The 15,652-nt window shown below is 38.5% G+C and overlaps 1 protein-coding gene and 1 long non-coding RNA gene across 6 annotated transcripts; one reads left to right on the top strand and one right to left on the bottom strand.

The window, feature by feature from the left end:
* The first annotated feature begins 220 nt into the window (after positions 1–220).
* Positions 221–14,480, top strand: best1 (bestrophin 1). Of its 5 annotated transcripts, none has more exons than XM_039662282.2 (10): positions 221–360; positions 616–798; positions 1,819–1,913; positions 2,542–2,775; positions 9,055–9,209; positions 9,452–9,529; positions 10,754–10,906; positions 11,127–11,207; positions 11,922–12,073; positions 13,126–14,480. In XM_039662282.2, exons 2-10 carry the CDS (start codon positions 647–649, stop codon positions 14,009–14,011), a joined length of 1,986 nt encoding a protein of 661 aa, XP_039518216.2. In that variant the 5' UTR covers positions 221–360; positions 616–646; the 3' UTR covers positions 14,012–14,480. The 5 variants fall into 5 exon arrangements, with proteins under 5 accessions (XP_039518216.2, XP_039518214.2, XP_039518215.2 ...); XM_039662280.2 differs by having other exon boundaries at positions 223–360; positions 624–798; XM_039662281.2 differs by having other exon boundaries at positions 223–360; positions 592–798.
* LOC120474236 (uncharacterized) lies at positions 5,087–7,467 on the bottom strand. The gene is made up of 6 exons (XR_016150729.1): positions 7,299–7,467; positions 6,774–6,828; positions 6,620–6,671; positions 6,468–6,511; positions 6,280–6,340; positions 5,087–6,178 (listed from the first exon to the last, which is right to left on the bottom strand). It is a non-coding gene; the product is annotated as an uncharacterized LOC120474236 (long non-coding RNA).
* Positions 14,481–15,652: the final 1,172 nt, after the last annotated feature.

Below are 15,652 nucleotides of genomic sequence, written 5' to 3'. Positions count from 1 at the left end.
TCCTCCACTAGAGGGCGCCACACAGAGCCCCAAAACACCCCGCTGAGGCCTCATCATCACAAAGCGTTTAATGGAGCCTGAACTCCTCATGGATCATCATTTAGGAGTGGCTGATTATGAATATCATATTTACATTACATAACTGCAATTAATGCACGACTTTATTGAATATGTGTGTGTGTTTGTGCTTGTGTTTTGAAAGATTTGCTGAGATTAACAAACCCCCCCAGTTTTCCACAATGCTTCTTTGTTAGTGCGTGGAAAACAGATTAGCAGGTCAAGTGACCGGAGGTGTGGGCGTCTCGATGTGCTCCTCGACTCCATCCTTCCTTGTTAACAACTCACACAACTTCACACTCTGTGAGTAGAGTTGCTTATCTCTCATTTGAGGCCTACAGATCGAGGAATAGTAAGCAGTTGCATTTGCTACACTGGATTCACAGTCTCGTGTTTCTCTTTTAAAGCTAGTTTTGCTTCATTTGACCCATGCATGCATTTGAATATAATTGCAATCAGTTTAGGTGTTGCTGCATGCTAACTATCATCAAACTAGCATGTGAACTGTGTGTGTGTGTGTGCACTGTGATTCAGTGCTGAGCCATCCTTCTCTGTAAGAACTGAAGGTGAAAGGTCAGGCTCGTCAGAGATGACGGTCACGTACTCACAGCAGGTCTCGGACGCGCGTCTGGGCACCTTTTATCGTCTCCTGCTGCGATGGAAGGGAAGCATCTATAAGCTGCTGTATCGAGAGCTGCTGATCTTCACTGTGATGTACTGCACTATTAGCGTCACGTACAGGTAAACACTGACCACCTCTTTACTACAGTTTAGTGGTGCTACTATTGTAACATAATGCTATCACGGATATTTATGGTGCTTTGATATTCAATGACCTACAAATCATGTTGTTGTTGTTGTTTTTCCAAGAATATCATGGTACCACGTCCAAAATATTACCATCTGATATCATCATGGTACCACCACAGGATATTTTTGTACAGAAAAGTACTATCATATGTTTGGGGGGACATGAGATTACCTGGTTTTTATTTAAATTTTTTTTTTAACTTTTTTTTTATTTACATTTACCATTTGTAGTTGAATGGAAAAACCATGATACATTAATTTCAGAACCAACTCTACAGATGTAACATTTGTAAAATGCACTTTTTTGGCACTTTAAATTATATTTTAAAGAATGCTATGGTAAAAAAAATTGTGTAATATTACCAGGGTACTAAATGATTACTATAGGCTATTAATATACCATGGCATTAGTTAATATTGTACATAATGATACCAGGGTACTTTGATACTATGGTAGTAAATGATTACCGTGGTATGTTCACGTTTTTAAGCTAATGCAAATAATTTAATGCCATCACCATGTTTATATTTACCATAGTGGTAGATAAGTATACTATTTCTACCATGTAAATACCATAGTACATTAATTTCAGTATTAATGGTATATTTCAAAGTAACATGATACCATAATTGCACCATGATGCTACCCCGGTACTTTAAAAAAAAAAAATCAGTATATATATATATTTTTTTAAAAATATTTTTTAAAATTCAATGGTTAAAAAAAAAAAACCAGTAATACTATGATACTTTAATATTACCAGGGTACATATATACCATGACTTTTGGTCATATGGTACATGTCCAAAAAACATGATCTAAAAAAGTTTTTTTTTAAAGTGATCATATATTTGTTTTGCTAGTGTTCAGTCCAGAGTGTCAAAAGGCTTTACTTTGACTATTTTTATATAATAAAAGCCTCAATAAAATCATGCATTGTTTGATTGACAGGTGTATTCTGACTGAAGAGCAGCGCAGGATGTTTGAGAAGCTCTCTATGTACTGTGATCAATACGCTCAACTCATCCCCGTGTCCTTCGTTCTGGGTAAATGTATTTTTTTTGTGCAAATGAAAGGATACAGACATTGCCAGTTAGAAGAGAAAAAAAATAAAACTAAACTGACATCATAAGAGATTGAATCAGGCAACACAAATCAATACAATATTACATTTTGTCAATATTAATATATAAACAAAATATTAATAACATAAATATTAATATATAAATAATATTAAAAATTAAAGGTTCCTTAGTGAATCCTTTTAAAGAAAGGATCTATAATAGTGATTTTTAAAAAGTGAATTGATGAATAGGCCTACAGTTTGATGTAAAATGAAGGACTCCAACAAATGTAAGTTGCAAAATATATCAAAGTACTTCATTTTATTCTAAATGGTTTTAATTTACTGTATTTTATTTTTATCATAATTTTTATTTTTCATTATTTCTTATTTTTTATTCTAAACTGTTTTAATTATTATGATTTCTTTTGATTATTTTAATTTCTTCTATGTTAAAGCACTTTGAATTGCCATTGTGTATGAAATGTGCTATATAAATAAACTTGCCTTGCCTTAAAAAAACTCTTTGTTTTAGAAACCTTTGAGTTCAAGGGTTTTGTCATTTTCTTAAAGGAAGTAGGATCTTCTAAAAATCAGCATTACTCCTGCAGGTTTCTACGTGACTCTTGTGGTGTCTCGTTGGTGGGGTCAGTTCGAGAGCGTCCCGTGGACGGACCGCCTGTCAGCGCTGGTCAGTGGACACGTCCGGGGTGCAGATGAAGGGGCCAGACTGGTTCGCAGGAGTCTCATGCGTTACGCTAATCTGTCCGGCATCCTGATCTACCGCTCCATCAGCACCGCTGTGTACAAGCGCTTCCCCACCATGGGCCACCTGGTTCAAGCAGGTAAACCCACTCAGCGCACTCAGGAAATGATTCGGGCAAAGCAATGTGGCCTAGAACAGCGATTAAAGCCATGTTTTGTGCCGGTACCCTCCGGTGTCTGGGATTTAAACTCAAAGAGGAACGGAAGGAATTAAAGAGCTTTAACAACAGTTTTAGAAATAGTTCATTCTAACATGATTTAACTTGCCCTCATGGCGTTCCCTAATGTAAACTCAGGACAAACTCGCCTTTTACGAACCAAATGAGTTCATGACTGTGTATTTGGCAACTTGGTAAAGCTATTAAATGTCATTCTTCTTTTTGCAACACGCACACACACATACATCTAGTGCACTCCTATCTAGTGTACTCCCTATGTAGTATAGTATGCTATTTAGTGTACTCCCTATCTAGTACTCTAGATAGGGGGTACAGTTCATAGGGAGAACACTAGATAGGAGTACTCAACATAGGGAGTGCACTAGATAGGGAGTATACTACATAGGGAGTGCACTAGATAGGGAGTACTCTAGATAGGGAGTACATTTCATAGGGAGTACACTAGATAGAAGTACACTTCATAGGGAGTAGAGTACACTTCATAGGGAGTACACTAGATAGGGAGTACACTTCATAGGGAGTAGACTAGATATGGAGTGCACTAGGGAGTGCACTAGATAGGGAGTGCACTATATAGGGTGTGCACTAGGAAGTGCAGTAGATAGGGGGTACACTAGGAGTACACTAGATAGGGAATGCATTAGATAGGTATTACACTAGGAGTGCACTAGATAGGAAGTACACTTCATAGGGAGTACATTAGATAGAAGTACACTTCATAGAGAATACACTTCATAGGAAGTACACTAGATAGGGAGTACACTTCATAGGGAGTAGACTAGATATGGAGTGCACTAGGGAGTGCACTAGATAGGGAGTGCACTTCATAGGGAGTACACTATATAGGGTGTGCACTAGGAAGTGCAGTAGATAGGGGCTACACTTGGATTACACTAGATAGGGAGTGCACTTCATAGGGAGTAGACTAGATAGGGAGTACACATCATAGGGAGTAGACTAGATAGGGAGTGCACTAGATAGGGAGTACACCTCATAGGGAGTGGACTTTATAGGGTGTGCACTAGGATGTGCAGTAGATAGGGGGTACACTTGGAGTACACTAGATAGGGAGTACACTTCATAGGGAGTAGACTAGATGGGGAGCACACTTTATAGGGAGTAGACTAGATAGGGAGTACACTTCATAGGGAGTAGACTAGATAGGGAGTGCACTAGATAGGGAGTAGACTTCATAGGGAGTGGACTTTATAGGGTGTGCACTAGGAAGTGCAGTAGATAGGGGGTACACTAGGAGTACACTAGATAGGGAGTGCACTAGATAGGAAGTGCACTAGATAGGGAGTACACTTCATAGGGAGTAGACTAGATATGGAGTGCACTAGGGAGTGCACTAGATAGGGAGTGCACTTCATAGGGAGTACACTATATAGGGTGTGCACTAGGAAGTGCAGTAGATAGGGGCTACACTTGGATTACACTAGATAGGGAGTGCACTTCATAGGGAGTAGACTAGATAGGGAGTACACATCATAGGGAGTAGACTAGATAGGGAGTGCACTAGATAGGGAGTACACCTCATAGGGAGTGGACTTTATAGGGTGTGCACTAGGAAGTGCAGTAGATAGGGGGTACACTTGGAGTACACTAGATAGGGAGTACACTTCATAGGGAGTAGACTAGATGGGGAGTACACTTTATAGGGAGTAGACTAGATAGGGAGTACACTTCATAGGGAGTAGACTAGATAGGGAGTGCACTACACTGCATGAAAAGTGGGGTTTTCGTCCCCGTAAACTGCCGGAAATCTCCCTAATTTTCGGCAGTTAACGACAATTTACAGACTGTGAACGTCGCGTTCGTCTGTGCCACATATTGACGGAAACGAACCATGACGTATACATGGAGCGCTCGCGGAGGTGTGAATGGTCCTAATTAGCATATGAATAGCAGCACTGCGCGCGCCTTGCCAGAGAATGGCTTGAATTTCCTCACTCAGTATTGGTTGAAATTCACTACATTTAAACAAGAAAATCACTCGTGATTGGTTGGCAGATCTGTTACTATTGGTCAGCCGACATAAAATTATAATAATAATAATAATATATATATATATATATATATATATATATATATATATATTCATATGACATGCTATTATGTTGTATATTCATGTCATTGTTATCCTATGGACTAAATTATTATTACCATCAAGGACATGAATTTATTGAGGAAAGGAACATTTGCCACATACTGTTTATTCAAAGAAATAGCTTTATTAGAACAAACACACAACTATGTACAAAGCATAGGAGAACATCTTCAAAGCACAGAAAACATGTCCTCCACCCTCTGGAAACATGGGACAACATACATACAGCACTACAGTTATACAAATAAATCAATAATATATTGCATCTTTATTCAAAAATAAATTGCCCTGAATGGCATCAGAATTGGGCACCAGATATATCAAACACAGAAGGCAGAATTATGAACGAATAATAAGGATGTAATTTAAAGGGATTGTTCACTTTGAAATTAATTTTTGATATGTTTTAGCTTACCTCAAGGGCATCCAAGATGCAGGGGTCTTTGTTTCCACAGTATTTTCAATTTTGATATTTTTAGGTCAAACCGTTGTTGTCTGTCAGTCATATAATGCAGGTCTATGGTCACCACCTCAAAGAGCATGCACAAAGAAGACCAAATTAAACATGATTTAATGACTCATAAATTAAGTACACATTGATGGACTAAGACACGAAATGAGCGTTTTGTGAGAGAAAACAAACAGTACTTATATTGTTATTGTATAAATGTGTATATATATATACATATTTAGATATACACAAAAATGTAATATATCTTAATATGTTTAGATCTTCACAGTAAAACTTCTGAAATCTGTGTAAACAATGAGTGACGTACCAGTGCAAGATCGCTTCTGGCACTTTCCGCCGCATGCGCAGATCATATATGTATATACACACACAAACACACACACTGTTCATTTTCTCACACAAACCGCTCGTCTCGTATCTTAAGCCATCAACGTGTACTTACAGTTATGATTCATTAAATCATGTTTAATTTGTACTTCTCTGTGCATGCTCTTTTAAGAGATCCCCATAGACTTCCATTATATGACTGATGCCCTTGATGTAAGCCAAAACATTTCAAAAAAATAATTTCAAGTAAACTATCCCTTTAAAACTCTTAATTCAAGTCCTGTAGGCTTGGCTCATCAGGGCGAAGTGAATCCAAGTCTTTGCGACGCGTGCTTGAGGTTCACCTTGATGTACATACACCTCAGTGGCTGTGGAACCGAATTTCATGACCCCTTCTGCAAAGTTGAAAAAGACAATGATTTAGATGTTTGCAAAGGCAATCTGCCCCAAGTCCCCACATTTGTAAGCAAAAATATGTTTCTTCTGCATCCACTACCTGGTTTCCTTCAGGCGATGGCGGATGTCGACCAGTAGTTTCAGGACCTTTTTCTGGAACACTGAAGTAAACAAACACATTTGGTGATGTTTACAATACTCTAATTAGAATAACAAAGTTTGCTAGCTCACAAGGGAGAAGGTGTCTATTAAAAGTGTCTTCTCCACTGCCAATAGATCAATACTTACCACCAGGTTTCAGTCACTGCATCTCCCAGTCTCAGTCACTGCATCTATACCACAAACAAATGTGTTATAAAGTTATTATCAAATGATGAAACTGAACAGATTTATAAGATATTTAATAACTTGGTCAAACTTTATAACTGAATATAACATGCCATGTTCCAGTTCTCTTTGGCGTTTTCACCACTGTCTCACGCTCAAAGTCATCTATAAACACAAACGTTAATACAAATTAGTTTAGTTTTACTTTTTATTTGACTGGGGCCTGTTCAAAAGAAAAGAGGATGAGATCACAACACGTAACGTTACCTTGTTTAGGTGTTTTTTCTCCTATCAGCGAAGGACACCTCACTCCTTACAGTCCCTGAGAGACAAAACAAATCACAAACACCTGAAGATTTCACTCCATCACACAAAGTGATGCAATTTTACAAACAAGGATAGCCTACACTAGAGCATACAAGCACATTACGCGCTTTATGTTTCATGACCCTGGCACTTATTATTTTTTCATAATTTCTGACGATATTCACAGTAAACGCATTGGGAAAAGCCAATTGAACACTCAGTACGAGTTAGTACAGTACAGTTACTACTGTACTGTAGTACTAACGTACAGTTTAGTGTCCCAAATTGTTCAAATTGAAACGAAACTAAAAAAGAATTAAGAGCAGCAAGCTAACGCAAAACAAAAAACTGTTCCGTTAGGTTAACACCCTTGGACATTCGCGGCAGTAATCACAGCAGATTTGTGAAGTTTAAGACAATAACGCTAAACTACCAAACACTATAAGTACACATGGACATAGAATTCACTAAGTTGGACGAACTTACCTTCAATTTAGAGGAAAAGATGGGTTCACCAGCGATCATGACGGCGAAGCAGGCTGAATATCTGTGCCGTTATTTCTGCTTGAATAACACGCCACATGCCTGGCACGTTGCCTCAGCCAATCAGAGTGGCTGACGTTACAGGTTGGATTATGATGATATGCTGCCTCAGCCAATCAGAGTTACGTTTACTGGTTTTTGACTCAGGTTGAAAGGCTGTCGTCGGCTGTCCTTGACTTTTCTGCTGCTGTTCATTTAAAATTAGGAATAAGGTGGATATACCCAAATAGGCTACCATGAAATGTAAAAATACATATATGCATAAATAAATAACTTTATTAGGCTACTTAAAATAAATAAACCAGTAAAAAAAATTTTAAAAAACAAAAACAAAAAACATCTGTTTATAACTGTGAATTAACATCCAAATATGTTATCATATATTTTGAAAACTACTTCTGTAAATGTTATGATGAATCTTGTAATTGTATTAGGGAAATTTCCTATTCATAAGAGTAAAATGAATAATTCTAAACCTTGTTTGAAGTTTTTTTTTTTTTTTGGGTCTGATTTTCAGTTTTCAGTATATTGAGTCTCTCAAATGTATCTATAAAAATGTAGTGATACAATTGTATTTGCTAAAGAATATTGAAGCTAATTGAAAAGTGAATTTATGTGTATGCTATTTTCTTTCTTTAAATAGCCTAGTACAAATTACTGGTTTCTAACTTTCTCTTAAATCATAATATTATACACAATAGAGATAGTCCCTTTCCTGTTTTTATTTCATTTGTTCAATTCTGTCCTATTTTTATTTGTTTCTTATTTATTGTGAAATTATTATTTGTTGATTGTTATCTTTTTGGATGTCATGTTGCAATGTTAAAAAAAAAACACACACACAAAAAAAAACACTATTAGGTAATTAGGTTATACTGAGCCTGATCTATTTCTACCAGAGATTGTCTTAGAATGAAGTTATACCTTTCAGAAAAATGTTACCTGGGGTGAAACTCCCCTACCCTTATTTGCATGTGTATAGCTCACAGCATTTTCATTTACATGTCAAAGCCTCCTCTAGATTTAGGAGAAGGGGGGACAATGGGGGGACAACTGCCAAGCAAGGCCCACGTCAATTTCCGGCAATTCACGGCAGTTTTGAGTGTTACCTGTAAATTGCCGTGTGCAGTCGTAAACCTGAACTTCCACGACAATCTACAGTGCCGCTTACTGACGAAAATCCCACTTTTCATGCAGTGCTAGATAGGGAGTACACTTCATAGGGAGTGGACTTTATAGGGTGTGCACTAGGAAGTGCAGTAGATAGGGGGTACACTAGGAGTACACTAGATAGGGGATACACTAGCTTCTGGAACGGAGCCGCTGTTAAATTGATTTACTTCACACTCAATTCTCTGTGCTGATTAATAAATGAAGAAGTCTTCATCAAGCGCTGCTAATCAGGTTTGGTTGTTTACCCTGAACACACACACACAAAACAGAAGATGTGAACTAACACACACACACACACACACACACACACACACAATACTGACCTGCCCAGTCTCATTAATATAGCTAATAGTCTTTGTTATCTGGAAGATAGACAGAAGATTATGACATACACACACACACACACACACACACAGTATTGCAAATCATTAAAAATGAACCTATTATAAAGCCGACTGGAGACTAGACCCTCGTCCATGGGTTGACCAGATTGAGATTGTGGGCCTGAAACTGTCCTGTGCCGCAGGTCTGATGACGGCTGAGGAACTGAGGCATTTAGAGGAACTGCCTTCGCCTCATAATAAGTTCTGGGTTCCCTGCATGTGGTTTGTCAGTCTGGCCATGAGAGCGCGATCTGAAGGACGCATCAATAACGACGTCGCAATGACCGCCATCCTCAACGTATGTCTTGCACTTTAGACTGTATTGGGTTAGTTCAGCTGAATTGGGACACTTTTTGCCATTGAGATGTTTGGGGAAAAATGTCCCGATTATCCTGAATTAACCCTTTGTGTTATGAATATCAATGCCAAGTTCTGTCATGAAACTCTAGATGGCGCAGTTTGAGGAGTCCTTAACAAATCTTACCTAAATAACACTTGACCTGTGAACAATAGTGTGTTGCTTTGGTTTTCTCCTGGCAGGAGTTGAACACACTGCGCTCTCAGTGTATGAGGCTGTACGGCTATGACTGGATCAGCCTGCCTCTCGTGTACACACAGGTTTGATGGTTCAAACTCGACTAGCTTCATTTACTAGTTCTAATAGTAGACAAAACTAGTTGTTCAGATTTCCCCGTATAAATCCAAGCAACATCTGAAATGAAACTAAGCTGAATTGATCAAGTGTGTATGATGTTTTTGTGTCTCCTCTCCTGTGACAATGAGTTTTCACAATCAGTACTGATTGATTGATTTAGTATCAAATTAGATTAATCAGATTAATGTCAAATCAGATTAATGTCAAATTATGTGTACCAAACAGAAACATTATATATAAAACCTAAAATCTTATTTTTAATGATTTACTATCCACTTGCTTTATTAATCTCTGGTTGGAATGGGAAATTATAATTTAATATGATTTGAATTATGATCTCTGATTGGTTTGAATGGCTAATAGTGATCTCTGATTGGTTAGAATGGCTAATAGTAATCTCTGATTGGTTGGAATGGCTAATAGTGATCTCTGACTGGTTAGAATGGCTAATAGTGATCTCTGGTTGGTTAGAATGGCTAATAGTGATTTCTGGTTGGTTAGAATGGCTAATAGTGGTCTCTGGTTGGTTAGAATGGCTATAAAAGTAATTTCTTATTGGTTAGAATGGCTAATAGTGATCTCTGATTGGTTAGAATGGCTAATAGTGGTCTCTGATTGGTTAGAATGGCTAATAGTGGTCTCTGATTGGTTAGAATGGCTATAAAAGTAATCTCTTATTGGTTAGAATGGCTAATAGTGATCTCTGGTTGGTTAGAATGGCTAATAGTGATCTCTGGTTGGTTAGAATGGCTAATAGTGATCTCTGGTTGGTTAGAATGGCTATAAAAGTAATCTCTTATTGGTTAGAATGGCTAATAGTGATCTCTGATTGGTTAGAATGGCTAATAGTGGTCTCTGATTGGTTAGAATGGCTATAGTGGTCTCTGATTGGTTGGAATGGCAAATAGTAATCTCTGATTGATTGTTTTTGGCTAATAGTGATCTCTGATTGATTGTTTTTTGGCTAATAGTAATCTCTGATTGGTTGGAATGGCTAATAGTAATCTCTGATTGGTTGGAATGGCTAATAGTAATCTCTGATTGGTTGGAATGTGCAGCGATGATCCTCATATTGATTGGCATTATTTTATTAATGAATTCAATTGATTAATTCGTGTTTATTTTATTAATACTATGATTACTTGTCATGATTTTAAGCAGGTTGTGTGTCCTGTTCTCTCTGCTAGGTGGTGACCGTGGCTGTGTACAGTTTCTTTTTGACTTGTCTGATTGGTCGACAGTTCCTCGACCCCGCCCAGGGTTACCCGGGTCACAACCTGGACTTCTACCTGCCTGTGTTCACCTTACTGCAGTTCTTCTTCTATGTAGGCTGGCTCAAGGTGTGTTAATCTCACACTCACACTCACTAATAACCGGTCATATTGAATAAAATTACAGTTTAGTGTGAAACAACCTCAGCATAATTATATGCTGTTCCTCTTAGCTGACATGGCATATACAAAACTTGATTTAGTAATTGTTACACCACAGTGACGTGATGTAGCTACATCATCTTTGACAAAAAGGCAGATGATAATTGCATTGGTGGTTTTTTTTCAGGTGGCAGAGCAACTTATTAATCCTTTTGGGGAGGATGATGACGACTTTGAGACCAACTGGCTGGTGGACCGTAATTTACAGGTACGTCATCAGCCCCACTAATGACGTGTGTGTGTTGATCTCCTTTGTGCCATTCTGTCTCGTTCTGTCTTGGTGTCTGGTTGCACAAGTGTAAGTGTTACCTCTCTGGCTGTGTCCGAAATCACATACTCGCTCTCTCTCTTGAGTAGGTACTTATTTTGAATAACTTAATTTGCAAGCAAGTTCTATATTGTATAAGTGTGTCTAGAATGACTATATTCCGGACGTACTACATCTGCCATGTTGTCATTATCATGAGTACATTGACACACTTATTTTGTCACATACTGTTTCGCTTAGTACATAGTAGGGAAGTATGCGATTTAGGACGCAGCCTCAGTTACATTTGCGTGTACTAAAAAATATTTTGAATATGCATCATGGATTGAATGTATATTGACATCTTTTAGCAGAGATGCACACACTTCTTCGGTTACTGATTGACAGGTGCATTTGTCACCTATTATTTATATATTTGGCAACTGAAAGTGTCTAATAATATTACAATAATTAACAATATATGGCGGCCACGAGGAGGGAAGGCTATCCTTTTGTCGAATAAAACTGGTATTTCATGAGAATGTCATTTTTCAAGCTGAAACAAATTTGAAGTGTAGACTTAAATTTTGGATAATCTTTAGTTTAGTGAGCTAATAGAAGTGCGGTAAGTGTTTTTGCAAGGATTATACGAACATGGTTGTGTGTTTCTCCCAGGTGTCTCTGCTGTCAGTGGATGAGATGTATGATCTGGTTCCTCTGATTGAGAGAGATAAATACTGGGATGAATCTGAACCTCAGCCGCCGTACACCGCCGCCAGCGCAGAACACCGCAAACCCTCATTCATGGGATCCGCTTTGGACATCAGGTGAATGGACATGCTCACACACACACTTAAACCCATAAAAAACTACAGCGCACACATGCACGTTTCTGGTGCACAAAAATATATTAAACAAATTCTCTTGATTTTGTAGCCTTCACTTCTGTAATGTGACATTTTTAAGCGAAACAGAATATTTAGTGGAAGAAAACTGGAATTGGAATTACAATAAGACCTTTAAGACCAGGGGCGAGTTGTCGTTTCTCATTTGCGAGTTGTTAGTCATCCAATTTTTTTAAATTGACATTTATACACAATCTGAAAGCTGAATAAATAAGATTTAATTTATGCAATGCATGGTTTGGTATGATACGACAATATTTGGTCGAGATACAACTATTTGAAAATCTGGGTGCAAAAAAAAAAAAAATTTAAACATTGAGAAAATCGCCTTTAACGTTCTCAATTTACGTTCGCAATTGTGCTGCATTTATACATTTACAGTAGGAAATTTACAAAATATCTTCATAGAACATAATCTTTACTAGAGCCAGACCGATATTATCGGCCGATATTAGGCATTTTCCAAACTATCGGTATCGGCAGTTATAATGGCCGATAAATGAATATTTCAAAAAATAAAATAAAAATGAACGAAACACGCTTGAACCATGTCATGAGTGTTGGAGTTGTATAGTTTGTCCACCAGAGGGCGCTCTACACCGTTCCTGTTGGCAACACTCGTTATACATACATTGCTTGAATAAGAATTAAAAGAACATCCCCATCAGTTCTCTTAACTCAAATAAGCAACAAAATTTGTGACTATCATGTCCAGTTTAAAAAAATAAATAAATAAAATAAAAAATCGGCCGATATATCGGAATATCGAATTTTAAAACCAAAAATATCGGTATCGGCCTTCAAAATCCTTTATCGGTCGGGCTCTAATCTTTACCTAATATCCCAATGATTTTTGGCACAAAAGAAAAATCAATGCATTGTTGGCTATCGCCACAACAAATACACCCGTGCGACTTAAAATTGTATTGTATTGTAACAGTAGATCCTCAAGGTTGTCTCTCTCTGTCTCTCAGCGTTCCCAAAGAGGACATGGAGTTCCAGCACAATCTGGAGCAGATTAAGGAGCACGAGGAGGCCAATCACTCCACCCCGTTCCTGGGCAGCTTGAGTCGTCTTCTGGGCGTCCAGTCGACCAATTTCCCTCGCTCGACTCCCACGTCCCGAGTCTCGCTCCTGCGCCGGCGTCCCCGCGCCCCTTTCTCTCGCTTCCCCCTTTACCTCAATCCCGAGAGCGCTCCGATGCCCAACCACTCCCGGGACGCCGACATGGCCGAGGACGCCTTCTCCTCGATGCCCCTTTACGAAAGACCGGGTTTCTACAGCTGCCCTCAGACGCCCATCCACTGCATCCCTCCGCCGGTCACTCGCGCGAGACCACGGCGAGCTCACGACAGCTCCAGCTCACTAGCGCAACCGATGGTGGGATCGCAAGTCCTGGCTCCTCCCGACACACCCGCGCCTCCATCCTCCGCTTTCCCTTGGGTTGGAGACGACCGTGAACATCCAGGACCCGCGTTCTCATTCCCAGACCCTGCGCCCGAGCTGTTGACCAAAGCACGCCCCGTTCAAGTCTTGCCGTCGAGACGTCCCCTGCCTTTACGTCTCTCGTTAGACACGCCTCCTCCTCCGTCTACGCCAGAGAGGGTGTTTTCTTTCACTTCTCAATCTTGGCCGATCCACACCGCCAGCTCTGGGAGCGTGAACGCGGCGACCACAGCGAACGCCAACGGTACGGCAAACAGCAGAAGCACCACCGCAAGCACGGCCAATCCCGTCAACACAAGCCCCACGGCGACTCAGCCGACAGCCAATCATCACAACTCTCCCAACGACTCTGGAATCTCATTGGCTGAGGGGGATCTGTTGGGGGTTGCGCTGAGAACGAGGGAACAGCTCTAAAGTCGAGTGTTTATTATAGTTTTGTCAGACTCTACGAACACGATCCTCGCTGTAAAGCATGTCACACTGTAAGGTCTCAGCTGTTGGCGTCAGACATCGTCAGACACGCGTCTTGACTGTAGTACAGATTGTCATGGAGTTTACATTATTAATCGGTGATGTGAGCTGTGTTACAGGCGGGATTGAAATGGTGGCAAACGTTTGACGGTCGTTCTCGTAGAAGTCACACTGCAGGACTGAGAGTCAAATCTTCTGACACCGCCAGAAATTCTGCTATACACACTCACCTAAAGGATTATTAGGAACAACTGTTCAATTTTTAATTAATGCAAAGTTAATTTTTCATGAGAATTTTTTTTCTCTGTTTTTCTGAATTAATGAGTTAATTTTTCATGAGAAAAAAAGTTTTTGCTCTGTTTTTCTGAATTAATGAGTTAATTTTTTGTGAGAAAAAAAGTTTTTGCTCTGTCTTTCTCACGAAAAATTAACTCATTAATTCAGAAAAACAGCAAAAAAAAATTCTCATGAAAAATTAACTCATTAATTCAGAAAAACAGAGCAAAACCTTTTTTTCTCATGAAAAATTAATTGATTAATTCAGAAAAACAGAACAAAAAAAATTTTCTCATGAAAAATTAACTCGTTAATTCAGAAAAACAGAGAAAAAAATTTCTCATGAAAAATTAACTCGTCGTTAATTCAGAAAAACAGAGCAAAAATTTTTTTTCTCATGAAAAATTAACTCATAAAACAGAGTAGATTTTTTTTTTCTTCAAGTGAATGCAATACGCCTCCGTATATTGCTGTATGCTAGCAGAGATAAATCATGTAGATCAGTAAAACCACTTGATCTTCTCCATCTTGTCTATATTTGACTGCCGGCTGCATCCTAAATACTTCATTACTACACTGAGCAGAAAACAGTAGATGAAGTGTTTCTGAAGTGTGCATACTCTCCCATGAGGATTTGTGAATGCATGATGACTGCAGTATGTTCACAATCATACTATATACAGGTTTCTGTGCAACGCCACTTATCGCACAAAGTACTTATTCGAAAGAAGTGCCTACTCTTGGATGCAGCCTGTATCTCTCAAGAAATAGGTCTTGTGATTGTCATTGGTAGTCACCACTGCTCATTTGCATAAACATTGTTGCAGAATGCATGCTTTTTTTGATATTGAAAACTAAATTTGATGCTCAAACAGCCACGGATGCACAACAAACCTCCCAAATACAATGCATCATGGGATTGCGACAGAATTTAAGTGTTTTGTACCAACTTTATAGTGACTTGGTGTGATTCTTAGTTCTCAGAATAAGGTGAAAAAGGGGTCAAATCAATGCCTTGTTCACTTTCGGCTTGATTGTACGGCAGAACGTTTATAGTTGTTTAACATGTTTGGCTAGGAATATACATTTATATGACTTTTCTTGGCCTGTGATTAATGGTTACTTATTAAGTGTGTTATTTTAAGTATCATTAATATACTATTATATTTTTTTATATATTTTCTGGAATCATATTTTTGTTGTTTTAGTCGTTTTTTGTTTTGTTTTTTTTATTAATTTTTATTTGAGTTTTAGTTATTTAGTGCATAGAAATTAGTTAGCTATTTTAGGTCAATTAAAATGAAATAA

The sequence above is a fragment of the Pimephales promelas genome, chromosome 25 (assembly GCF_988280905.1).
Source record: "Pimephales promelas chromosome 25, fPimPro1.hap1.1, whole genome shotgun sequence".
Lineage (NCBI taxonomy): Eukaryota > Metazoa > Chordata > Actinopteri > Cypriniformes > Leuciscidae > Pimephales > Pimephales promelas.
Note: the sequence above shows the minus strand (reverse complement) of the source record. Positions and strands in the feature narration are given on the sequence as shown.